A 26732-nucleotide genomic window follows, 5' to 3' on the forward strand; every position below is an offset into this window, starting at 1 on the left:
AATACACCACATCCACTGGTTCCCCTTTATCCACCCTGCTCGTTACATCCTCAAAGAATTCCAGCAAATTTGTCAAACATGACTTCCCCTTCATAAATCCATGCTGACTCTGCCTGACCAAATTATGCTTTTCCAAATGTCCTGCTACTGCTTCTTTAATAATGGACTCCAACATGTTCCCAACCACAGATGTTAGGCTAACTGGTCTATATTTTCCTGCTTTTTGTCTGCCTCCTTTTTTAATCATCTGTTGATCAGATCACCCTAGGCTTTTCCAAAGTGTAGAGTCTCAGCTCTTTTAGCCTATCTTGATAACTAGGATGCTTCAGATGGAAATTAATTGAATGGCCCTTCTCTGCACCCTTTCCACAGCCTCAATGTCACCCGCTATGTGAGGAGACCAAAACTGGACACAGTATTCCAACTACGGCCAGGTCAAAGTCCACTTTTTCTTTCAAAAGAATATGCGCTGGATCACTGGAAAGAATATAGAAACAAATGATGTACTTGCAGAGCTGCTCAGTTCCCGGTGAGTTGGAATTACACTTCTAAATTTTCACCAGGATGTTGCAGTGCACAGTGGCAAAGTTATTGACTGATTCGTGACACATATCCAGCGCTTGGATATTGTGCTTCAGTTTTAGTCTGACAAGACTCGTTCTTTCCTGTTTGTTTGCTTTATTCGATTAATGGACGTTTTACAGATTTTATTTGAACATTACTGTAACATTCTTATTTGGAAAACAGGCCATTTTTTAGTAGTCTTGATTGGCCTGGCAAACCCTTTCCTCTCTCCCCCCACCAAAGAATATCCTGCATACGTGTCAGCGGTGAAGAATGGAGTTCAGAGACACATTCCCACGTCCATTAAATGGCATCCGTGTTTGTATAAATGCATTTCACCATTAGTAATCCCGGTTCTCAACAGAGTTTAGCAGCCCCGCACAAACTGCGGTGTTTTCACAACAGCCCTGGCTGATCTGCCTGTGACAGCAAACACACTTGAGTGCGGAGCAGAGCGAGGTTTTATTTAAACAATTTCTGACATTGGTGCTATGGTAACGCGTTTTTCGATATTGCTGTTAATGAACTTTCCCTGTTCAGTGCTTGTATTGCACAGCGATTCCCTTTACTGTTTCTTTCCAATTGCTGCCCCGCTTTGATTCTCTGTATGTAAATGTCCCCTTTTTCTGGTTAAGTTCTCTTTTCCGCTTGGCTTTCCCTCATGCGCCTGGTTTTCCTCTCCATCTCCCTCGGATTCGCGGCATTCCACCAACCGATTCCCTTCTCTTTTTCTCTCCCATTTGAGGTTCAGTCCCATTCCTACCCTGCCCTGCCTCCTCGGGCCAGTTGGTGTCAGTACTCGGCGGCAGAGGAGGAAGGAGGCCACAGACTAGAGGGAGGAATCCGCAATCCCGCTCACAGAGCCGCCGCACACGGAAACACCCCGCCGAGCGGCGCAGCGTCGGCGGAGCGAGGGAGGGAGCGGCGCATTAGCCGAAAGTCCACGGGAAAACTCCCTGCAGCGTCTGCAAAAACGAGTCAAAAAAAGTTATTCAAAACTATTGCAACTTCTCTCAACTTTGTGGCGAGTGACGGGGATTGTTTCCCACTCACTGAGGGTTCCAAGGCACTGCGAGTCCAGAGGGATCGGAGTCTGGCCGAGCTGCAATTTAACCCGCGGTTGGTTTCTAGGTTTGTACAATGAAGGGGAGCCCGAGAGACGCCATTGACTGCCACCGGCGGCTGTATTGGTGGATGCGCGGTCGAAGTTTGACGCAATTCGGAAATCTCAGGCTCCTTAAATAGCTCACTGCTCGAGGGCCTCACTCTTTGCAGGATGTTGGAGCAACCTGTCATATATATATATAGATCATAATAAAACCAGCCACTGCTTTAATTAATTATTTATGTATTCAGCAAGAAAGTGAAATATGCAAAATATCTTCATGAGAATGTTCTGGGTTGGAGAGAGGAGCTGGTATGTTAACTTTTATTACAAAAGGATTGCAGTATAAGAGTAAAGAAGTCGCTGCAATTGTATAGGGCTTTGGTGAGACCACACCTGGAGTATTGTGTATAGTTGTGGTCTCCCTACCTAAGGAAGGATATACTTGCCTTAAGAGGAAGTGCAAGGAAGGGTCACCAGACTGATTACTGGGCTGATAAGGGGGATGTCCCATGAGGAGAGATTGAGGAGAGGAGAGATTGAGGAGAGGAGACCTATATTCACTCGAGTTTAAAAGACTGAGAGCTAAGGCTTGACAGGGTAGATGCAGGGAGGATGTTTCACCTGGCTGGGGAGTTTAGAACTAGGGGCCATAGTCTCAGAATAAAGGGTTGGCCATTTAGGATTGCGATGAGGAGAACATTCTTCACTCAGATGATGGTGAATCTCTGGAATTCTCTACCCCAAAGGGCTATGGATGCTCAGTCGTTGTGTATATCCAAGACTGACCGATAGATTTTTGGGCACTAAGGGAATCGAGGGATATGGGGATCAGATGGGAAGGTGTTGAAGTAGACATGATCTTATTGAATGGCTGATCAGGCTCGACAGGCCAAATGGCCTACTCCTGCTCCTATTTCTTATTTTCTTGTGTGTCACAGTGACTGTTCCAGTCTGTGCATGATGTACTTTGATGTAATTTATATCGCAGTGGTGTGTGTACACCTGTGAATGACAAACACAAACAGGTTTTCTGAACACTTTCTCACAAAGATGGTCTTCCTCTCAGTTAAGTGTTTCTTTTAAATAAGATTTTGTGCCTCAATAATTGAGGATGTGGTTCTCCTGATGCCTCAGTGGGAAATTGCATTGTATTGTCTGATAGTGAATCATTCATAGCTGCAGCTTCATCTCTGCCCTGGGCTAATACCAGTTAGGGCATTGACTGAGGCTCAGTGATATTGGCCAAGGAAATGGATCTCAGCCAATGTCCACAGTCCCGATTGGCAGCCAGTCACCCCTGCTGGGAATTATGTGATTTGCTGTGATTTCCCCCCATGGTAAAACTGTATATTGCTGTGATTGATTGCCCCATGGTAGAACAGTATATTGATGTGATTCCCCCCATGGTAGAACAGTATATTGATGTGATTCCCCCCATGGTAGAACAGTATATTGATGTGATTCCCCCCATGGTAGAACAGTATATTGATGTGATTCCCCCCATGGTAGAACAGTATATTGATGTGATTCCCCCCATGGTAGAACAGTATATTGATGTGATTCCCCCCATGGTAGAACAGTATATTGATGTGATTCCCCCATGGTAGAACAGTATATTGTGATTCCCCTCATGGTAGAATAGTATATTGATGTGATTCCCCCCATGGTAGAACAGTATATTGATGTGATTCCCCTTATGGTAGAATAGTATATTGATGTGATTTTCCCCCATGGTAGAACAGTATATTGTGATTTCTCCCCCCCCCCCCCCCTGGTAGAACAGTATATTGCTTTGATTTCCCCCTCCCATTGTAGTACAGTATTGTAATCTCATTAATTAGAAAATATAATGTTCATACAAAGTTTCATATTACAATAACCCTTCTCACAGGTCACTGCCTTTTGCTGTGCATGGTGTATCGATTATTGAGTTAGTCACGCTCCTCGTCTTTAATGTTGTACTGTGATGTTATGTAAACAACTGCCTGGACAATGTGGCTTATTTTTTTTTATTTGATCTGCAGAGTGTAGTGTGTGGCATGGCCTCGAATATTCTACACAAGTTTCGAAAGAAGGTTGGAAAACGCAGCCCAACTGAGGAAACGGTGGAAGATTTTCCTGAAAGATCAGAACTCTATGATGACACAGAGGGGGTGTCTGCACGCCTGAGTGGGACGCTGAGCTTTGGAGATGCAGTTGTGGCAGATGAGGACTGGGCCCAAACAGCTGCTGCAGACAGTGACCCTGAATTTTTACACAGTTTTGAGAGTGATGGGGTTGAAAGTACAGGTAAATATTCCTTTTAAAAATGTAAAAATTCTAATTTTACATGCCAGTGTTGCCCTTACTACTTAAGGGTATAATGACATTCACTGTTTACATCGAAATTTCATTAATTGGATTCAAACTATTAAACTGTGAATCAATCCGCTAGAGTACTGGATGGAGTTATTACTGAACAATCCAGTTAATACATTTAGAGGATTTACATGGAGAATAATGGACAGAGTGGAATGAATACAGCTTCATACGATGCCATTCATCTAATTGACCAGTTGAGACATTATGACCCGGATTTTACAATAGCAATAACAGTGAGGCTATCAGTACTTACCGTTGTTATTGAGTGAATCTGACAGCAACTTCCAGCATCCACACATGCGCAGTTAAATGCGGAAATCAGAAAGTTGCTGTCGTGAGTTGTCCTGCTCCCCCACAACCTTCGCTACACTGATATCTTGCAGGGAGCTTTAGCATTGAAACACACAAAGGGCTTGAAGTTGCTGTACTTGCCCACTAAACACCCCCAAATTAAGACAAGTCCATTCAATTGTAAGTGAATTTTTAACAGCGTGGTTAGTCTTAATTACACACAGAACAACTTCTCTGGTACTGAAAATTAACTTTCACAAGCGAGGAGTCTCATTCCTTCAGATTTTAATTATTGTTGGAGATTTAAACATTTTTTTAAGTTTTCCTCTCTTATCTTTCTTAATCCCATCTTTCTTTCTGTCTCTTTATTTTGCTTTCTGTACATGATTTTACATTGAACTAAATATTCTAACTGACTCTTCCTGGTTTAGACTCTGCATGTCTCAGTAAGGATTTTTCAATCTGATTGGTTGAAGAGACATGCTGTTGCTTTGCCTGCGCGCACAGGTCCCAGATCCCCTGTAGAGGGTGTGCGTTGAAATGGCTCTCCAATTACCATAAGTTGCCATGCAAAAGCCCACTAAAAGTCTCTGGGCAGCTGGAAGCGTATTGAATGGCGAGCACCGTTCATTTGCCGCTGACCGGAAAATCCGGGCCAATATGTGTTCAAGCAAAAGCAAAGTTTGAGCAGTTTGTGACGACTCATTGTGGCAGATTATCTTATTGCTACTGTTTGATCGATAGTGATTTTATTCAGTCTCATTTTCTTGTGATTATTAGTATCTATTACTGTGAACGCATCCTATTGCCAGTACTGGTGTTAGTATCTGTCACTGAACATTAGAATCCAGTGTGTTCTGTCGATGATCATGGAATGACATTCATGCGCAAGGATTAACAGTTGTGATGTCCTTCTAATAATTTACAAGAGTCTGTAAATGTAGAAAATAGTTAAATGTTAGCAAGTTACACAGACTTGAGCATGAATTATTAGCACTAATATCTTCTGTTTAAGGAAAAGTGGAGGAAGACCATTGCAACTATTCATCTCATGTTCTTTGCATCGTGCTGTACAAAGACAGGTTTAGTAAGCTCATATCATATACTGTATGTTACTCTGTCTCACTGCAAGACAGTGCCATAGAGGAAGGACTGTCAGAATTAAAAATTATGTATGGGAAGTTGTTACCTCTAGATTTACCTTCTCCTCTAAATGGGTTTTAAATTATAATATATATGAGCGATAGACAGACTTTTACTATTAGGAGTTCCATAGAAGATCATATAAATGCATTTTAATAATTCCTTATTTCTGAAATGTATTGTTGCCTAGCCCAGACTCTTGAACTATTGACACAGTAGGAATCGCATCCTCAAAGAATTTCAGATTTCCACTAACTTTTGTGTGGGAAAAGTGCTTCCTGATTTCACTCCCGAATGCCCCCTTGTTTTAGATTCTCCCACCAGAGCAAATAGTTTCTCTGTATCTACTCCATCAAATCTTTTTTATTATTTTAACTACCTCAATTAGATCACTCCTTAACCTTATGGCTTCCTTGACGCATCAGGTCATGAAGCAACCATGCATTGCATTTATCAACTGTGACTCAAAACCACTTGGGTTTCCCCCTTATAATAACATTCTGGTTCTCACATACCCTTCCTATCAATTGGTACAACTAATTGCCCTCTTTATGGATTGGAAACAAGTTAATATATTTAAATGGGGGAGAAACCAGACATGGGTAACTCAGGACAATTATTCTTGCTTTCATTCTTTGTAAAATAATGGCATCTATTTATCAGGAATAAACTTGAGGATTGCCTCTCCAATAATAACATAGTAGAACAACATCCAGCATGAATTAAGAAGGGAAAGATGCAGCTTGACCACTCATATGACTTACTTGAGGAAGTGCCATTCCAAGTAGTCTGGTAAACCCTATGGCATGACGCACCTAAACTTTCAAAAAGCATTTGACAAGTTCCGTGCGAAAGGCATTTAATTAAACTTAAAGTTGTAGGAATTCGGAGTAAACCCTTAGTGGATAAGAAATTGGCTCAAGGTGTTATGGTAGGAGGAATTAGTCAGGTGCCCCAAGGCTCTGTGTTGAGACCACTACTCTTTCTAATTTAAATAGATGACTGATTCAGAAACTCAATGCAAAGTGGTCCAATTTATAGGTGTTAACCAAACTGCGGTAGCTCAGAAATTTTGTGGCAGATATAATTCAATGCAACAAATGTAAAGTGCTGCATATAGCAGGAAAAAAAATAACTGATCCCATGCTTCATGAATGATGTCAATCATTGAATGGTACAGCACAGAAGGAGGCCATTTGGCCCATCTATTGCAAGGCAGCAATCAACACAGCCAATAGAATGTTGAACTACATAGTCAAAATGGCAGAATTCAAGTCAGAGAAATTCAAGTCTGTGAAACCGCACAGTGTTCTGACCACACCTTTAGTAATGGGTGCTGTGTTTGATTCTGGTCTCCCAGACACAAGAGAGACATTTAATTGCTAGTAGCAGTGTAGAGCCCTGGTATATGAAGTTTAACTTATGTAGAATGACTGGAGAAACATGAAATGGTGCAATATGTTAAACAACTTGTGGTGTTTAGCTCTTTTTTTTTGGAACCCCATCTGGCATTTCCCCTATGGTACACCTGTGCACAGTGAAATGATAGGGACCTTATTTGAGGACATTTTTGAATGATTTTGTCCTAAAAATCACTTTCCCTGTTTCTTCAATCTCGCAGCTGAATTGTGCTGCTATACAATGGTTTTCATTTACTTGCGTTGATGGCTGCTTACACAGTTATTTTTTTTCCAAATTCTATCACTTTACAGCAGTTTGTATTTTAAGCTACAAATTGGTGAACTTATATTATATGTGTCGTATACAGTTTACATGGTACAGTACAGATGCTTCATTATAGAACATTGAATCACAGAATCTTGCAGCACAGGCAGAGGCTATTTAGTCCATCGTGCCTGTGCCAACTCTGAAAGAGCTATCCAATTAATTCCACTACCTTGCTCGTTCCCCATAGCCTTGCAAATTTTTCCTTTTCAAGTATATATTCAATTACCTTTTGAAAGTTACTACTGAATCTGCTTCCACCACCCTTTCAAGCAATGCATTCCAGATCATAATAATTCGTTAAAGAAAAATATATCTCCTCATCTCGCCTCTGGTTCTTTTGCCAATTGCCTTAAATCTGTGTCCTCTGGTTACCAACTCCTTATTTACTCTATCAAAACCCCTCATAATTTAAACACCTCTAATAAAACTCCCTTAATCTTCTCTATGGAGAACAATCCCAGTTTCTCTTGTCTCTCCATTTCCTAAATTACAACACTTACTACACTTCAAAGGCTGTAAAGCACTTTGGCATGTCCTGAGGTCATGAAAGGCAGTATATAAATGCAAGTCTTTCTTTTCTTTCATATAACTGAAACTTCTCATCCCTGGTATCATTATGGTAAATGTCCTCTGTAGTCTCTCCATGACTTTGACATCCTTCCTAAAAGTGGTACCCATAATTGGGCACAATATTCTAGCTGATGCCTAATCATCTACAATGGACGTGAACACCTTGCGCTGCGTATAACGGGAGGCCAATCCAATTTCGCCTGGTTAGCGCCATCGCCCGAGACAAATTCCTCGACCATTGTATTTTAACTCCTATAGCTCTGTTTTCTTTGAAATTTGTTTGAAGAGATGGATCAAAACGGATATATTCACAACTTGCCCCACACAACAACTGATTAGTTACAACTCACACTTGCATCCCGCTGCACTGAGATGAAACCACAAAGGAATAGAACATATCATTCAATATATCATTCACCCAATTAATTTTACCTTATACTTTACCAGATTAAGTTATAGGAAGAGAAACCGGCCATTTAGCCCCTTGAATCAGTTCTGCTTTTCAATTGAATCATGGCTGATAACTCCATTTTTCCATTGTTGAGAGTATAATTTCCAATTGCATGCTCCCAGCCTCATATGCAGGAAACATCAATTGGGAAATTGCGATTCAACCCAGGAAAATTCTAATTTGTGCATATACAATGTCCCAATATGAGCTTCTGGTGGGTGAGGCTCTACACTGGGAGCACACAGTCAGAATATTGAGCCTATAGTATGTATGATATAAGTAGACGCTGCATTATGATGATCCACGAGGTATAATTTATATTGAACTTGCTTGCAATGCTCAACAGTGGCCTATACACCATGTCCTAAAGGTCTTTTAGGATGCATCCAGTATTGGAAAGAAATATATCAAAGAAGACTTCGGCCTCAAACGATAACCGTGTGCAATAAAAATAGTTTAAAATTATTCAAGCATGGTTCCAATTGTTTTAGAAACATAGAAACATAGAAAATAGGTGCAGGAGTAGGCCATTCGGCCCTTCTAGCTTGCACCGCCATTCAATGAGTTCATGGCTGAACATTCAACTTCAGTACCCCATTCCTGCTTTCTCGCCATACCCCTTGATCCCCCTAGTAGTAAGGACCTCATCTTACTCCTTTTTGAATATATTTAGTGAATTGGCCTCAACAACTTTCTGTGGTAGAGAATTCCACAGGTTCACCACTCTCTGGGTGAAGAAGTTCCTCCGCATCTCGGTCCTAAATGGCTTACCCCTTATCCTTAGACTGTGACCTCTGGTTCTGGACTTCCCCAACATTGGGAACATTCTTCCTGCATCTAACCTGTCTAACCCCGTCAGAATTTTAAATGTTTCTATGAGGTCCCCTCTCATTCTTCTGAACTCCAGTGAATACAAGCCCAGTTGATCCAGTCTTTCTTGATAGGTCAGTCCCGCCATCCCGGGAATCAGTCTGGTGAACCTTCGCTGCACTCCCTCAATAGCAAGAATGTCCTTCCTCAGGTTGGGAGACCAAAACTGTACACAATACTCCAGGTGTGGCCTCACCAATGCCCTGTACAACTGTAGCAACACCTCCCTGCCCCTGTACTCAAATCCCCTTGCTATGAAGGCCAACATGCCATTTGCTTTCTTAACCACCTGCTGCACCTGCATGCCAACCTTCAATGACTGACGTACCATGACACCCAGGTCTCTTTGCACCTCCCCTTTTCCTAATCTGTCACCATTCAGATAATAGTCTGTCTCTCTGTTTTTACCACCAAAGTGGATAACCTCACATTTATCCACATTATACTTCATCTGCCATGCATTTGCCCACTCACCTAACCTATCCAAGTCGCTCTGCAGCCTCACAGCATCCTCCTCGCAGCTCACACTGCCACCCAACTTAGTGTCATCCGCAAATTTGGAGATACTACATTTAATCCCCTCATCTAAATCATTAATGTACAGTGTAAACAGCTGGGGCCCCAGCACAGAACCTTGCAGTACCCCACTAGTCACTGCCTGCCATTCTGAAAAGTACCCATTTACTCCTACTCTTTGCTTCCTGTCTGACAACCAGTTCTCAATCCATGTCAGTACACTACCCCCAATCCCATGTGCTCTAACTTTGCACATCAATCTCTTGTGTGGGACCTTGTCGAATGCCTTCTGAAAGTCCAAATATACCACATCAACTGGTTCTCCCTTGTCCACTCTACTGGAAACATCCTCAAAAAATTCCGAAGATTTGTCAAGCATGATTTCCCTTTCACAAATCCATGCTGACTTGGACCTATCATGTCACCTCTTTCCAAATGCACTGCTATGACATCCTTAATAATTGATTCCATCATTTTACCCACTGCCGATGTCAGGCTGACCGGTCTATAATTCCCTGTTTTCTCTCTCCCTCCTTTTTTAAAAAGTGGGGTTTTGACTTCATAATGGCAGTCACTGTACCTTAACTTCAAAACCAGTACTTAACACCACTATTTTAATTAACACATTCTGAACTTTGGTGTAACTGAAAAACAGCTCTGCCTTCTATATTAATTTAACATTTTAAATATCTGTGACTTATTTTCAATTTTTTAATTACATTGCCTTCCTTGTTTTTTTTAATTTTCTCCAGCTCTGTATGTCACACAGTTGTTTCTTCCTGGTGTACAGTGTGTTATTCAAAAGTAGTTGCCTTGTTTTTAAACTCCTTTCTGTAATACTTAAGTATGTTTTGGATACTGGGCTCCGTTCAGGTTAGATTTAGAGTGGTAGTGAGACACAGGGCAATGTAGAATTATCTGCAATAGAGGTTCCTTTGTAGGCAAATTAGATCGAGGCATTATTTTGCAACTAATCTATACCAGCATGGCTTGTACTTGACCTGGTCTGCTTTGGTTAATGGTTAACAGTGTCCCAAGGACACCATTTTCTTTACGCTATTGATTTATATCTTTCAGTAAAGAGACACTATATAGAATACCAGGGCACAAAGACAGCAGCACTGAGGCTTTTGCCAACAAAATAGTGCCAGTGACTGAAGTGCTGATTGAGTAACCTGAATATCTAGACAAAAATTTAGCTTTGCAACTCTTATCAGAGTCGAACACTGTGCATTGTTTGTATCTTTCCGAGCACTCGTGGAATAAGTCATCATCATCATAGGCGGTCCCTCGAAACGAGGATGACTTGTTTCCATGCCCAAAAAAAGGACAAGTTCACAGATGTTTCAATGAAGGACCCGAACTACATCCTGAAGGATGGAAGATGTCTGTGCGTGCATTTTTTTAACGTGGGGTGGCCGTTGCACACCAGCCACCACACGGGCTCGACAGAGCTAGGTCTTGGTCCAGTGGCAAGGATTACCCAAGACAACTGGAGACCAGCTCTGCTGCACGGACCCAGTTCGCACACGTATCGCAGTGTGGGCTGGCCCGTGCTGCCCCTGGGACCCTAGCCCCGAAAGATAACGAGTGTTCCTTTCACAGACCACAAACAATCGACCCGATCCTGAATTCTACCCATCTATCATAGAATCATAGAACCTTACAGCACAGAAGGAGGCCATACGGCCTGTCGTGCCTGTGCTGGCTCTTTGAGAGAGCAGTCGTGTTTAGTCCCACCCTGTAAGTTCTTCATCCTCAAGTTACTGTCCAACTCCCTTTTAAGATTATTTATGGAATCAGCTTCTACCACCTTTTCATGTAGAGCGTTCCAGATCCCGACAACTCATTTGAAAACATTTCTCCTCATCTCCCCTCTAGAGCATTAGCAAATGATTTTGAATCTATGACCTTGAGTGATTGACCAATCTGCTTACTCATTGCATCAATACATTTGAACTCTGCTTTTTAAGAGCCGTATAGACGCACACCAGATATGATTATTCCTCCTATCCATCTCTACTACTCATTTTCAGTTACTCAGATTTCAAAGTAAGTAATACTGTAACCACCACGGCATCTATTGTCATTATGGCCCGGATTTTTCGGTAACAATAACGGTAACAGTGCTCACCATTATTAAAGTGTAAAACGGACAGCAACTTCTGACGACCACAAATGCACAGTTAAATGCAGAAATCAGGAAGTTGCTGTCCGAGATGCCTTGCTCCTCCAAAAGCTGCGTGAGAATGGTATCTCGCCGAGAGACTCACCATTGAAATACATGGAACAGCGTGAACTTGCTGGACTTGCCTATACACACTAAGCTCGCCAGGAAAGGTTAGGGCTTCTCCATTCTAGAGTAAGTAAATATTTAACGGCGTGGTAAGTCATAATTATTGCCAAAAAACCTCTTTGGGCTGGATTTTCGCATGGTGCGGAGGGACCCGGGAGACAGTGGGAAATGCGAAAGGGTGGGCACTCTGAGTTTTAACAGAAGGCTGGTGTTCGTTGCAGACGGGAGGCCCGAGTTAATTTTAGATCGATAAGCATGTATAAAAGCAAGATTCTGCAGATACCTGTAGTTTAGCCTCTGACCATTTCTCTCACTTTGCATTGTATCTGCAAAGCACTTTGACCACACACTCTGCACCTTGTTTCTGAAAAGTAGCTGTCAGCAACTCTGAGTGAAGTGACTGACTTAAGGATGACTTTGGTTAAACAGAAAGTGAGTGAATGACACTAAGGCTAAATGGCATCCTATATGCCTGACTGTGGAGGTGGCAACTTCGAGAAAATCATTACACGAACCAACAAAGAAAGGTTTATCAAAGCATACAAGAGAATAAAGTACATTTGATGCCTCATTAATACTTCAGGTACCAGCACCTGTTTTAGGGTAGGATAAGCTGATAACTGAGTTATACTGCTGGCCTGCTCTGTGTAATTCAATAAAAAGAGAAAATGTTGGAAACACTCAGTTGGTCAGACAACATCTGTGGAGAGAAAAACAGAGTTAACGTTTCAGGTCAATGACCTTTCATCAGTGTACTTGTTGTTGGAGGGAAACATAAAATGGTCTCCAAATGCAGGTGAAACTTTTAGTGTAAAGCTGATGGCCCTCTTAGCTTTAACAGAAAAATTTAAAGTTGTTTTGCATAAGCCACCCGAGAACCTTTTGAACGTTAAGTTTCCTTTCTTTGTACTAGTTGCAGTTGGCCCTGCATCCAATGTCTAAACCTGGTTTGGCTTCAGTCATTTGTCACATATTATATTGCTGTGACACCAAAACTGCTTTACAGTGACTGTGCAGTATAACTGCTCGTGTTATAGAGTAGCGGCAGCAGTTATTGGGTGGATTAGAAAAACTTGCATTTATATAGCACCTTCCCTGACCTCTGGATGTCCCAAAGCGCTTTACAAACAATGAAGTACTTTTTGAAGTGTTGTCGCTATTGTAATGTAGGAAACACGGCAGCCAATTCAGGCACAGCAAGCTCCCACAAGCAGCAATGCGATAAAGACCAGATCATCTTTTTTTAGTGCCGTTGGTTGAGGGATAAATATTGAACACTGGGGAGAACCCCCCTACTCTTCTTCAAAATAGTGCCATTGGATTTTTTACATCCACCTGAGAGAGCAGAAGGGGTCTTTATTTAATGTTTCATCTGAAAGACGGCATCTCCGACAGTATATCACTCCTTCAGTACTGTACTGCAGTGTCAGCCGAGATTTTGTGCTCAAGTCTCTGAAGTAGGCCTTGAACCCGCAACTTTTTGACTCCGAGGCAAGAGTGCTACTGACTGAGCCACGGCTGACACACACTCGTATGTAGAACTCAAGCAGTTTATATACCTCATCTAAACTCTAGGAATCTGTTATTACATTTTACCCTCATATCTACCTAATGTGTTTTAATTCATAGAATCATAGAATCGGTACGGCACAGTAGGAGGCCATTCAGCCCGTTGCGCTCGTGTCAGCTCTCTGCAAGAGCACTTCAGCTACTCCCAATCCTCCACCCTTTCCCCGTAGCCCTGGAATTTTTTTTCCTTCAGCTAATTATCCAATCCCCCCTTGAAAGCCACAATTGAATCTGCCTCCACCACCCTTTCAAGCAGGGCAGTCCAGATCATAACCACTCGCTGTGTAAAAAAGTTTGTCCTTATGTCGCCTTTGGTTATTCTGCCGATCACCTTAAATCTGTGTCCTGTGGTTCTTCACCCTTCCATCAGCGGGAACTGTTTCTCTTGATCTACATTGTCCAGACCCCTCATGATTTTGAACATCTCTATCAATCTCCTTTCAACCTTCCCTGCCCTAAGGAGAACAACCCCAGCCTCTTGAAGTCTATCCACGTAACTGAAGTCCCTCATCCCTGGAACCATTCTTGTAAATCTTTTCTGCACCCTCCCTAAGGTCTTTACATCCTTCCTAAAGTGCAGTGCCTAGAATTGGACACAATACTCTAGTTGAGGCCAGACCAGTGTTTTATAAAGGTTCATCATACTTCCTTGCTTTTGTACTCTTATGCCTCTGCAAAAGCAAGGAAGTTATGATTAATTATTTAAAAATATTTTACAGTGTGCGCAAGGCTGTCTGTAAAACGGCAGGAATGTTTTCATTTAAATAAGCTTCTTTTGTGAATCCCCTCTCCCTCTGGGCCTTTGAAAGGCCCGCTCACTCTGGCCCCTCTCCCAGATTCCAGTCCCAGGCTCTGTGCTCACTGAACTGCTTTCATCTGGGGACAGCGCCTTAGTCCAGAGGCAAGTCTGATTTTTACATCAATGGAAGTTGAAAATTCTCACGATTATCAGCATGGTTTAAAGTTTCTGACCACACAGCTACCTTTCCTTGCCCCAATGCTTGCTGACATTGTTAAGTGCTCCCTTTGCACAGACATTATTTACCTTCCCTTCAAAACTGCCATGCCCAATCCTTCCTCAAGAAGCCCATCCACTAACACTGTGTCCTCTGCAACAACCAGCTCACTTCCAGCTTCCCTGGCCTCTCTAAGGTCTTTGAATGTATCATTGTCACCCAACTCCATACGCACCCCTCTCACCTCTTTGAACCCCTGCAGTCTAGCTCCCGACACCAAAAGCTCACTGGACAAAGTTGCCAGCAACATCCTCTGCGATTGTGGCCATCACACTTTGTCTTTCCTTGACCCTTCTGTGGTGCTGGACATGGTCAACCGTTCCATCCTCCTTCACTGCTTCTCCTTTGTGATGCACCTTTTGTGGGATCATCCTTTCGTGGTACCAATCCTACCCGTCCCAACATAGCTAGCATATCTCCAGCGATTGCTTGTCCTCCCACCCATGCATGGTCAGCTGGGCAGTACTGCAAGGTTCTATTCTTGGCTCCTTCCTTTTCATCATTTATATATTTCCCTCAGTGACTTCACCTTTTATGCCTGGAGAAACTTTCTAATGATATGATGACACTCAGATCCACCACTCTGTTATCACCCTTAACTCAGCAACCACTGCTGGCAGATTGCTTGTCTGGCATCAAGTCATGGATGGGACAGAACTTTCTCCAATGTAACACAGCCATTCTGTACAGTTACATAGAATTTACAGCACAAAAACAGACTATAAGGCCCAACTGGTCTATGCCGGTGTTAATGTTTCACTCAAGTCTCCACCCACCCTACTTCATCTAATCATATCTGCAAAACCTTCTATTCCTTTCTCCCTTATGTACTTATCTAGCTTTCCCTTTAAGGCATCTATGCCAGTCCCTGCCAAAAACTGCGTACCCCAGTCCCTCCTTTCATGTCTGCTTACATGCACTAACTCAGTGTCCTACTTAATCTTGAGCTGCACATCAAACCCCCAAAAAACTATCTATCACCAGGAACGCCTACTTCCACCTTAAGTAACCCCCACTGCAGCTGAAACCCTTATCTGTGCTTTGCTTACTTCCAACTCACCCTACATAGAATCCAACTTGTCCCTCCATGCTGTATTATTCACTCACCAACCTCCATCATCATCCTATACTCCAACACATTGTTTAGAAATCCCTCCAAACCCTCAACCCCAACATCTTCAAGCCTCCATTTGGTGATCTATTACTCCATTTCCCCCCCCCCATGAAGCACCTTGGGACTGCATTAAAGGCGCTACAGAAAGATAAGTGTTGTTTGTTTATTTGATGTCTAATAAAGGGCTTCTCCAAATCATCATTTGCAGAATATTTATATCTAGACGCCAGCTGATCTGTTTGAAGGGATTTAACCCTTTTCTTTCCACACATTCCCTGCACGTAGATTTATACAGAGCTGAACCCTCACTACTGCTTTCAACACGCTTCATTTTACATTCGGTCAAATCCCTCCCTCCCGTTCATTCTGGGACAGTGCTGCGAGACTCACCGCTCAAGAGAAAATCCTACATAATTTCTCCCTTTCCCTGCCCCCTCCTTCGCCCCACCACCTTTTCTGATAGTATGGTGGGTCCCTCAGGCATCTGCAGCCATTCAGTACCTCGCTCAAGTGACCATTATTTATTTGTGAGACTAGAGGGGTGACTATTCAATTGTGGAGATCATCACACCCTACCCACACATGTACTTTTCAGTAGGTGTCACTGGATAGGGATCAAGTGCAGGAGCTTGGGTTAATTTGTATTTTATTTTTGCCCTCCTTAGCCCAGAAGTGATGAGGCTCATTGTAGCAGCCCATCTTCAGATCAGCTAACTTGGCACAAACCAATGATTGTATTGGTCAGTATCAAACTGGTGGGGCATTCACCCAGTAAGGCGCTGGGTGAGACTCAAGCCTTTGGAAAAGTATTCAAAGACAGCTATGCAATTTGAACTTTTCAAGACTGAGATCGATAGATTTTTGTTCAGGATATGGATCAAAGGCAGCTAAAAGGAGTTGAGGGACAGATCAGCTCTGATCTGAATGAATGGTGGAATAGGTTCAATGGGCTGAATGGCCTACTCCTATTCTAGTACATTAATGTGAACTAACATTACAGCTGAGAACTCCAGTAGAAGTGTGGCCCATAGTCCTGCCACAATTCTGTTCATTTTCCTTTTCATCCTTGGGTTTTGTCAAATTTTAAGTTTATTTTCCGAAAATTATATTTGTTGATGTGCAGGAGCCACTTGCCTACATTTGAGTGAATGTGCTATGAGGAATGTCCTTACCCTCTGTCACATCAGCTCAGGAATTATCCCCAGCACTGCCGCCAGCTGTCCAGTATGGGGCTACACTGAGGAGGCCTGAAAATGGTAAATATTTCCGAAGTAAACCTAAAATGATGGAGGTACTGAATGGACAAGCACGCACTTCCATATATAGCTGGTAGCAATGTGGTGGAGGAGGATTTCCTGGAGTGTATTAGGGATGGCTTTCTAGACCAATATGTCGAGGAACCAACTAGAGAGCTGGCCATCCTAGACTGGGTGTTGTGTAATAAGAGAGGACTAATTAGCAATCTTGTTGTGTGAGGCCCCCTGTGGAAGAGTGACCATAATATGGTAGAATTCTTTATTACGATGGAGAGTGACGGTGTTAATTCAGAGACTAGGGCCCTGAACTTAAGGAAAGGGAACTCTGATGGTATGAGACGTGAATTGGCTAGGATAGACTGGAAAATGATACTTCAAGGGTTGACAGTGGATAGGCGATGGCAGACATTTATAGATTACATGGATGAACTTCAACAATTGTACATCCCTGTCTGGAGTAAAAATAAAATAGGGAAAATGGCTCAACCATGGCTAACAAGGGGATTAAGGATAGTGTTAAATCCAAGGAAGAGGCATATAAATTGGCCAGAAAAAGCAGCAAACCTGAGGACTGGGAGAAATTTAGAATTCAGAGGAGGACAGAGGGTTTAATTAGGAGGGGGAAAATAGAGTATGAGAGGAAGCTTGCAGAGAACATAAAAACTGACTGCAAAAGCTTCTATAGATATGTGAAGAGAAAAAGATTAGTGAAGGCAAACGTAGGTCCCTTGCAGTCAGAATCAGGTGAATTTATAATGGGGAACAAAGAAATGGCAGACTAATTGAACAAATACTTTGGATCTGTCTTCACTAAGGAAGACAAAAATAACCTTCCAGAAATACTAAGGGTTCGAGGGTCTAGCGAAAAGGAGGAACTGAAGGAAATCCTTATTAGTCAGGAAATTGTGTTAGGGAAATTGATGGGATTGAAGGCTGATAAATCCACAGGGCCTGATAGGCTGCATCCCAGAGTATTTAAGGAAGTGGCCCTAGAAATAGTGGATGCATTGGTGATCATTTTCCAACATTCTATTGACTCTGGATCAGTTCCTATGGACTGGAGGGTAGCTAATGTAACATCACTTTTTTAAAAAGAAGGGAGAGCGAAAACAGGGAATTATAGACCCGTTAGCCTGACTTCGGTGGTAGGGAAAATGTTGGAATAAATTATTAAGGATGAAATAGCAGTGCATTTGGAAAGCAGTGAAAGGATCGGCCCTAGTCAGCATGGATTTATGAAAGGGAAATCATGCTTGACAAATCTTCTAGAATTTTCTGAGGATGTAACTAGTAGAGCAGATAAGGGAGAACCAGTGAATATGGTGTATTTGGACTTTCAAAAGGCTTTTGACAAGGTCCCACACAAGAGATTAGTGTGCAAAATTAAAGCACATGGTATTGGGGGTAATGTATTGACGTGGATAGAGAACTGGTTGACAGACAGGAAGCAGAGAGTTGGAATAAACCGGTCCTTTTCAGAATGGCAGGCAGTGACCAATGGGGTGCCGTAGGGTTCAGTGCTGGGACCCCAGCTATTTACAGTATACATCAATGATTTAGAGGATGAAATTGAATGTAATGTCTCCAAGGTTGCAGATGACACTAAGCTTGGTGGCGGTGTGAGCTGTGAGGAGGATGCTAAGAGGCTGCAGGGTGATTTGGACAGGTTAGGTGAGTGGGCAAATGCATAGCAGATGCAGCATAATGTGGATAAATATGAGGTTATCCACTTTGGTGGCAAAAACAGGAAGACAGAATATTATCTGAATGGTGACAGATTAGGAAAAAGGGAGGTACGAGACCTGGTGTCATGGTACATCAGTCATTGAAGTTTGGCATGCAGGTACAGCAGGCGGTGATGAAGGCAAATGGCATGTTGGCCTTCATAGCGAGAGGATTTGAGTACAGGAGCAGGGGGGTCTTACTGCAGTTGTACAGAGCCTTGGTGAGGCCACACCTGGAATATTGTGTTCAGTTTTGTTCTCCTAATTTGAGGAAAGACGTTCTTGCTATTGAGGGAGTACAGCAAAGGTTCACCAGATTGATTCCCAGGATGGCAGGACTGACATATGAGGAGAGACTGGATCAACTGGGCTTGTATCCACTGGAATTTAGAAGAATGAGAGGGGATCTCATAGAAACATATAAAGTTCTGACGGGATTGGACAGGTTAGAGGCAGGAAGAATGTTCCTGTTGCTGGGGAGTTCCAGAACCAGGGGTCACAGTCTTAAGAATAAGAGGTAAGCCATTTTGGACCGAGATGAGGAGAAACTTCTTCACTCAAAGAGTGGTTAACCTGTGGAATTCTCTGCTGCAGAAAGTTGTTGAGGCCAGTTCGTTAGATATATTCAAAAGGGAGTTAGATATGGCCCTTGCAGCCAAAGGAATCAAGGGGTATGGAGAGAAAGCAGGAAAGGGGTACTGAGGGTGAATGATGAGCCATGATCTTACTGAATGGCGGTGCAGGCTCGAAGGGCTGAATGCCCTGCTCCTGCACCTAATTTCTATGTTTCTATAACATCACTTATGGCACATCAGTGCATTAGAGCCCAATCGTGCATTGCCACATTAATAATGGGCTGCACATTTGTAATCCTCCTCTTCCCCAGTCCCTCTCCCCTCACTCCTCATTGGCTGATTTCCTGATCTTGGTCACTTTACAGTGAGAAGATGTTGAAGTAACGTAGCTTCACACACAGACACCAGATCCGAAGGAGAGTTGTCTTCAGATGTCTACTTGCACCCAATTTTGAGTTCAGCTGCTTTTTTACGCTCTTAGTGTGGACCCCAGGAGTCCACACCCCAGGAGTCCACACTATGAGCTGGCTTTCAGGGTTTATCCGCTGGTTTCTGTGGTCAGGAGGCACGCTCGTGTGGACTACAGAAATCAGATTTAGCACAAATCTGAATAAAGGGCAGATCAACCGAGAAGTGTTGATAGTGGGAGCAGGATTCTTCTTTCTACATTTAGCTGCGGAAGCTTCATGGTTCTTAGCCAAACAGACTGAAAGGATTTTGCATGACTTCCTGTTTCTGTTGTTTAGTAGTGAACACAAATTGGTTCAGTGATTTTGCATCCTCTTCTCATCTAATGCAAACATTGCTGGAGATCGGCTAATGACTTTAGACCTTGGATACAGGGCATAGGACTGCTGATAGAATGAGAGTGCAAAAAACTGATACTAGGCAGAATGTAAGCCAAGGTATTTAATACCCATTGTTATTCAGTTGTCCATTCAGTAAGGAATGGTGCTGCATGTTGGTGTGTAATGTATATCCTGCCAGTTTGAAGCTGGTAACATCATTGCCAGAAATCTGTGCCAGAAATAATCTGTAGATCATAAGCAGCCATAGAGTCACCTGATGAATATTACACGGAGCGATGTCACAGAGCTTCCCGTGAGATTATAAGTAACGAGATTTAAGCTCTCTTCATTGATTCCCATCATCTGAACCATAAGAACGAAGAAAGAATGTACATTTATATAGTGCCTTTCATGACCTCAGGACATCTCAAAGTGGTGTACAGCCAGTGAAGCATTTCTGAAGTGTAGTCACTGTTGTAATGTAGGAAACGCGGCAGCCAACTTGTGCACAGCAAGGTCTCAAACAGCAATGAGATCACATTTATCTTAGTACTGTTGGTTGAGCGATAAATATTGGTCAGGTTAGTGGGAGGATGCTCCTACAAATAGTGTCAAGGGATCTCTGAGTGTAGAGCCCAAGGTAGTATGCAGACAAAGGACACTCCAAATAGCTCCCTCGCTTTACTTAACAGTAGTCAGAAAATAGCAGTGATAAAGATCACCCATCCACTGTCTGGCTGAGCATCTTTACATGGTGTGGAGAGACTTGGGAAGGGAGGAAAATTGCCCATAAAAATACACGTGAAATATGAGTGTTGCTGTTGCCATCGTTGAGAATGCTGGTTCAGGATTTGTGACTAGGTGATGGATATTGCACCATGTGCAGAACATTGCCCACTTTTCCCTTGGGCATGGTAAAAGCTAGTATGGGTTTACTAAATATGTTAACCGCTTTTGTAAGTACTGTCCTGTATCTGAAAATAGATGTATGATAACAATGACCATCTTATTGAATAGCTTAGATTTATAAAGAAGCTGCATCTACGTAGCACCTTATCACATCTGCAGCATGCCCCAAAAAGGCTCCAAAGTCACTGAATTGCTTTTGAAGTGCAGACACTATTGTTATGTGGGCATTGTTTGTCAACAGCAAGTTGCGGCAGACAGTAAATGAGATGAATGACCAGTCAATCTATTTTTGGTGATGTTGATCAAGAAAGGAATGATGGCCAGGACACTGGGAGAATTGCTGCTCTTCAAAAACTTTCCCGGGACCTTTAACGTTTGCTTGAACCACTGGAACAAGCTTTTGTAGCCCTGGTGTAACGTCTCATTCAAAAGATGGCACCTCCAATAATGCATCACTCCAGCATGCCTATTATGTTTTCATTTCCTGGAAGGGGGAGGGAGCGCTTGAACCTACTGCCTCAAGAAAGTGTGTGCTATCAACTGAGTCAACTCACAATAATAAATAGGTGCTGTTAACTTGGACAGGACATTAGAGAGCAATTCATGTCCCTGGAACAATACCTCCGCAAGGGAACATGAATTTCAGGAAGGGAGGGAGAAATGATTTTGCTGTGACACCACCAATGGTCGCCGATCAACTAGAATTTTCAGTATTTGTGCTGTTCTTTACAAACTGGCTTGCAGCAGAAAGGAGAAGCAACGGCAATAAAAACAGTGCCTAAAAGGTGAAGTGGTACAGAGTCTTGTGTTCTGCAGCCCATCGCTGCTTTATAAAGCGATGTAGATAGAGCGTATCCTACTCAATATTTGAATGTGAGATGCACAGTTTCCTCAATGAAGGAGGAAGTCTTTTGGCGGTAAAGGAGGAAGTCTTTTGGCGGTAAAGAAGGAAGTGGATCTATCTCCATGAGTCTGAGTTATGTAGCCTGTTCTTGGTGTTGACCAGCGGCAGATTGGGAGAATTTGTATTGGAAGACATTCAAATGAATGAAACACACCCTGAAACAAATTCTATCTTTGTATGGCTGTTTGTATTTAAGGAACCAGTCTCTTGAGAGGGAGGAAGGATTGCATTTCAATGTGAAATACTAATTTTTCTCTTTACCAGCTAAGTTAATTATCTGCAGTAATGCCAACTCTCGCGAGTTAATCGCGGGATGCTAATTTTTAATTTTAAAATTGCCCCAACTCGCAATCTCGCGAGTCAACTGCAAAAAGTCATAATTTTCCATTACAATGTCTCGAGCCTGCACAGCTCTGGTTTAATGACATGACTTCATATTCAATGACTACAACCTCTGCCAAGCTGCACATATGTCCTACGATTTTGGAAGTCACAAGAAAGCCCCAGATTCAATCTCAAGTCTGTGCTGAGTTACCTGATCTCCATCAGGGTGGCAGGTGGGGTTTGATAAGGCCTTAGTAATCCTGGGCTAGGGACAGAAATATCACCCAGGGTTCAGCTCCTGATCATTATCCAACAACCTCTGCTCGTGTGCAAAGAAAGAAAAAAAACTTGCATTTAAAAAGCATCTTTCATAACCAACAGACATCCCAAAGCACTTTACAGCTAATGAAGTACTTTTGAAGAGTAGTCACTGTTGTAATGTAGGAAACACGGCAACCAATTTACACACAGCAAGCTCCCACAAACAGCAATTTGATAATGGCCAGATAATCTGTTTTGGTGGTGTTGTTTGAGGGATAAATACTGGCCAGGACACCGGGGATAACTCTGCTGCTCTTCTTCGAAATAGTGCCATGAGATCTTGTACGTCCACCTGTAAGAGCAGACTAACATCTCATCTGAAAGATGGCACCTCCGACAGTGTAGCACTCCGACAGCACTGCACTGGAGAATCAGCTTCAATGTGCGCAGACATCCAGTGAGGACATACAGACATTCACTGTGTAGGTCCACACATGAAGAGCGATCATTTGATGAAGATAGCAGAGACTTGTCAGAACCTGTGGATCATCCCTTTAAGAGAGGAGGGTGCTGGAATTACAACGGATCTGGAATTTCCTGTTTTGTGAAGGAACATGGGTAAAACTAAGCACTCTCGTATTGAGAGAGAGGCCAGTGGGAATAAATAAATACATTACAATTTATTGTTTTCTTATCTAATTATTAAATGTACTTGTATAGTACAAAACATTCTGAACTGTGGGAGCACCGAGTGTTAACCTTTTAATTAAAAAAGACTTCAGTTGGCTCAAACTAAGCAATAAAGCTCCTTTTACTAATGCATTTAGAAACATAGAAACATAGGGGTCAAGTTTCGGCCTGAGTTGCTCCTATTTTTTTGAAGCAACTAGTTTAGAATGGAGTATCTTAGAAATTGCAATTCTCGGCATTTAGTTTGCTCCAGTTCTAGTGAGTTAGAACAGTTTCATTTCAGAACAGATTTTTTTTTTCAAATGGGGGCGTGTCCGGCTACTTACGCCTGTTTTGCAAGTTTAGGCAGTGAAAACTTACTCCAAACTAACTTAGAATGGAGTAAGTGTAGATTTTTGTATGCTCAGAAAAACCTTGCCTATATTTATAAATCAGGCATAAGGAAGAGAGATGGGGGTAGGGGGTTTTACAAACATTAAACACTTCACTTTTACAAATAAAGAGCCATCAATAATAAATGATATATAAATCAATAAATTAACTCAATAATCAATCAAAAAAAATTAAAAAATTAAAAATCAATAAATAAAAATTACGTTTCTACTCACCGACTGCAGCACTGGGAGCCCTCTAACAGCGTGCTGGGACAGGGCCCCTCCAGTGTGTGTGTCTCGTTCTCTGCCAGTGTCTCTGTTTCTGACAGCGAGGCGGAGGGGGGTGGGATGGAGGAGGGGGGGAGAGGAGAGAGGAGGGGGGGAGGGAGAGGAGAGAGGAGGGGGGGAGGGAGAGGAGGAGAGAGGAGGGGGGAGGGAGATGGGAGAGGAGGAGGAGGGGGAGGGAGGGAGGGAGGAGGGGGAGAGGAGGAGAAAGAGGAGGAGGAGGAGGTGGGAGAGGGAGGGAGAGGACGAGGAGGGGGGGCGAGGGAGGAAGAGGGGGGAGAGGATTAGGGAGGGAGGGGGGAGAGGAGGAGGGAGGAAGAGGGGGAGAGGAGGAGGGAGGAAGAGGGGGGGGGAGGATGAAGAGAGGAGGGGGGAGGATGGTGGGGAAGAGGTGGGGGGAGAGAAGAGGTGGGGGGAGAGAAGAGGTGGGGTGGAGGGAGAGGAGGAGTTGGGGAGGATTGAGGGGGGAGAATTGGTGGGGGACGATTGAGGGGGGAGGATTGGGGGGGAAGGGGGAGAGGGTAGGAGGGGGGGAGAGGAGGAGGATTAGGGGGAGAGGAGGTGAGTGGAGAGGGGTAAGAGGTGGGGGAAGAGGGGAGGGGAGTAGGGGGAGGGGAGAGAGGAGAGGAGAGCGAGGAGGGGGGGAAGAGGAGAGGCGGAGGGAGAGAGAGGAGAGGGAGGGAGAGGAGGAGGTGCAGAGGAGGTGGGGGAGAGGGAGGGGGGGAGGATGGGCGGGCCGAGGAGGGGGGAGAGGCTGAACGGGCCGGGCCGAAGACTTTGGGCGGGGCCCTCCCCCAGCAAGATGGTGGGCGGGCGGGTGGGGGGGGGTGGAGGGGAGCAGACTGGACTGGACCTGAAGTGGGGGGGGGGAGCGGGAGCTGAAGGGGGAGCGGGGGGGAGGTTGTGGGAGAGAGCCAGACTGGGGGTGGGTGGGAGAGTGCCGGACTGGGAGCGGGAGCTGAATGAGGGGCGGGGGGGGGGGAGGCGAGGAGCCAGAGCAGGAGCTGAAGTGGGGGGCGGTCCAGTCGTTCTTTGTACTGCGGAGGTTCAAGAAGGCAGAACAGGCAACTGGCATCAAGGTCAATGGAACTCTTTAGTTAACCACTGGTAGGCACTCGAGAATGGTCTGCTGCAAGTTCCTGCCCACGTGTTTCTGAGTTTCAAGACTTTCCTGTATTGAGGCCACAGTGCAGATGGATACAGAGCAGCATCATCATCGTCATCGGCGGTCCCTCGAACAAGGATGACTTGCTTCCACCTGAGTTCACAAATGTTTCAATGAAGGACCCGATGTTCCAGTCCTGAACTCCAGTTGAGGGGGGTGGAAGATGCCTGTGCCTGGATTGTTTTAATGTGTGGTGGCCGTTGCACATCAGCCACCACATAGGCTCGACAGAGCTAGGCCTTTATCCAGTGGCAAGGGTTGAACCAGGACGACTGGAGACCGGCTCTGCTGCGTGGACATAGTGCGCACACATATCGCAGCAGCCAGCCATGTTGAATACCTATGCCCATAGCTATAACTAATTGTGCCATTCCATTTACATGTATTGTAATGACAATACCATTCACCTCTTGTGTTTTATAGAGAGTCTCTGGGGTGAGTTTAAACACTGCAACATGCTCACTAAACAGCTCCAGGAAAACTGGAAGAAAGCCAGAGGGAAGCTCATCGTGGAGAAGCTGATCTTTGAGGTCACTAGCGCCGATGTGGTCCAGGATGCCGCCTCCAAATACGTGGTGAGTCTTTGTAGCTGTGGAGATTTGTCTTTGTTGAACAGATATGTCTTATTATTGTCGTCTTGGGTGGGAAGAGCCTCCTTGTTTCTTTGTCTGAAAAGAATTGCACCCCATTGCTGTACCCTAGGGATGGAGGCAAATAGCATAGATGCATTTAAGGGAAAGCTAGAAAAATACAGGAGGAAAAAAGGAATAGGAAGGATATGTTGATGGGGTGAGATGAAGTAAGGTGGAAGGAGGCTTGTGCGGAGCATAAACACCGGCACAGACTTGTTGGGCTGAATGGCCTGTTCCTGTTCTGTTTTTAAAAAAATCTGTGTAATTCTATTTCCTCTTTAACCCTTCCAAACAATCTGATATCACCACAACTCCTCTGATGTTCAACCTAGAATCTGCCAATGAAAGGCCTCTGGATTAGTTCTTTTCAACTTGATAAGATGGCAAACGGATCCATCACACCCTCAGCCCAGGCATGTTGGAGCATGCATTAAGCAGCTGGGGATTGTTTTACACATCTGTCCAACTTGAACCAATTGATTCTTGACCCGATTGGATAGGAAATCTGCAACATGTTTTTGCAAACTCATCTGGGGTTCAGTCTGAATCTAAACGAATGAAGTGTCTAGACATTTTTAAAAGAGCAGCAAAAGTAGGACTCGCTCTTTAAATTTCATTCTTGTACTTGTTCCTTGACGGCAAAAACTGCAAGATGATCACATTTTATATCTTTTGATTGACTGATATCCATAAGCAGAAGTATTTTTACGGCAGATTAAAGATTTAATGATGTTTCCAAGCAAATTTTCTTGGAGTCCATTTTATTCCTTTTAACATTCAGATTACATGCACCTTCTGAAAAACGATTGGAGTCTTAAAAAAACCTTGTATAAATATATATTTAAACAAAGATCAACTGTAGGGAGGGGTGTGTGGGATAACATGTTGCCCCCCATGAGTCACCCAATAAACCTTGCAGTTGGCTTGTTGTAAAGAATTAGTTCAATCACAGAATCATACACTATTGATGTATAATTATATATGGTGCTCCTGTCGGCAGTTCTCGACGCAGTTTCTTGTGCTAAAGTATAGGTCATGTTCTTAAGAAATCTAAGCAACAGGACTAATTGTTGGTTGGGTCACGAATGACAAGTTACGTAATGCTGCCTCCCTTTTTAAAAACACAAACAAGCTTCCTGCAGTTTCTGTCAGTGCTAGGTTTGTTCATTGAAGAAGAAAGAAAAACCACAGGAAGTGACTATACAGTGTTACTTTAACTGATCCACTGCCGTTCAGCAGTACGGAGTC

The 26732-nt window shown here is 43.5% G+C and overlaps 1 protein-coding gene across 5 annotated transcripts in view; it reads left to right on the forward strand.

Annotated features, from left to right (window-relative positions):
• snx21 (sorting nexin family member 21) overlaps window positions 1–26732 on the forward strand; it is a 60460-nt gene that overhangs the window by 12877 nt on the left and 20851 nt on the right. For 2 of the 5 annotated variants that reach the window (XM_070896086.1, XM_070896085.1), the window contains exons 2-4: window positions 373–529; window positions 3697–3961; window positions 25276–25427. In XM_070896086.1, coding sequence (XP_070752187.1) covers window positions 3712–3961; window positions 25276–25427 — 402 coding nt within the window. In that variant the 5' untranslated portion in view covers window positions 373–529; window positions 3697–3711. Of the gene's footprint in view, window positions 1–372; window positions 530–1362; window positions 1696–3696; window positions 3962–5339; window positions 5407–25275; window positions 25428–26732 lie in introns of those variants that run through there. The other 3 variants (XM_070896087.1, XM_070896084.1, XM_070896088.1) reach the window with 3 other exon arrangements.

Source organism: Pristiophorus japonicus, chromosome 12 (assembly GCF_044704955.1).
Source record: "Pristiophorus japonicus isolate sPriJap1 chromosome 12, sPriJap1.hap1, whole genome shotgun sequence".
Taxonomy (NCBI): domain Eukaryota; kingdom Metazoa; phylum Chordata; class Chondrichthyes; family Pristiophoridae; genus Pristiophorus; species Pristiophorus japonicus.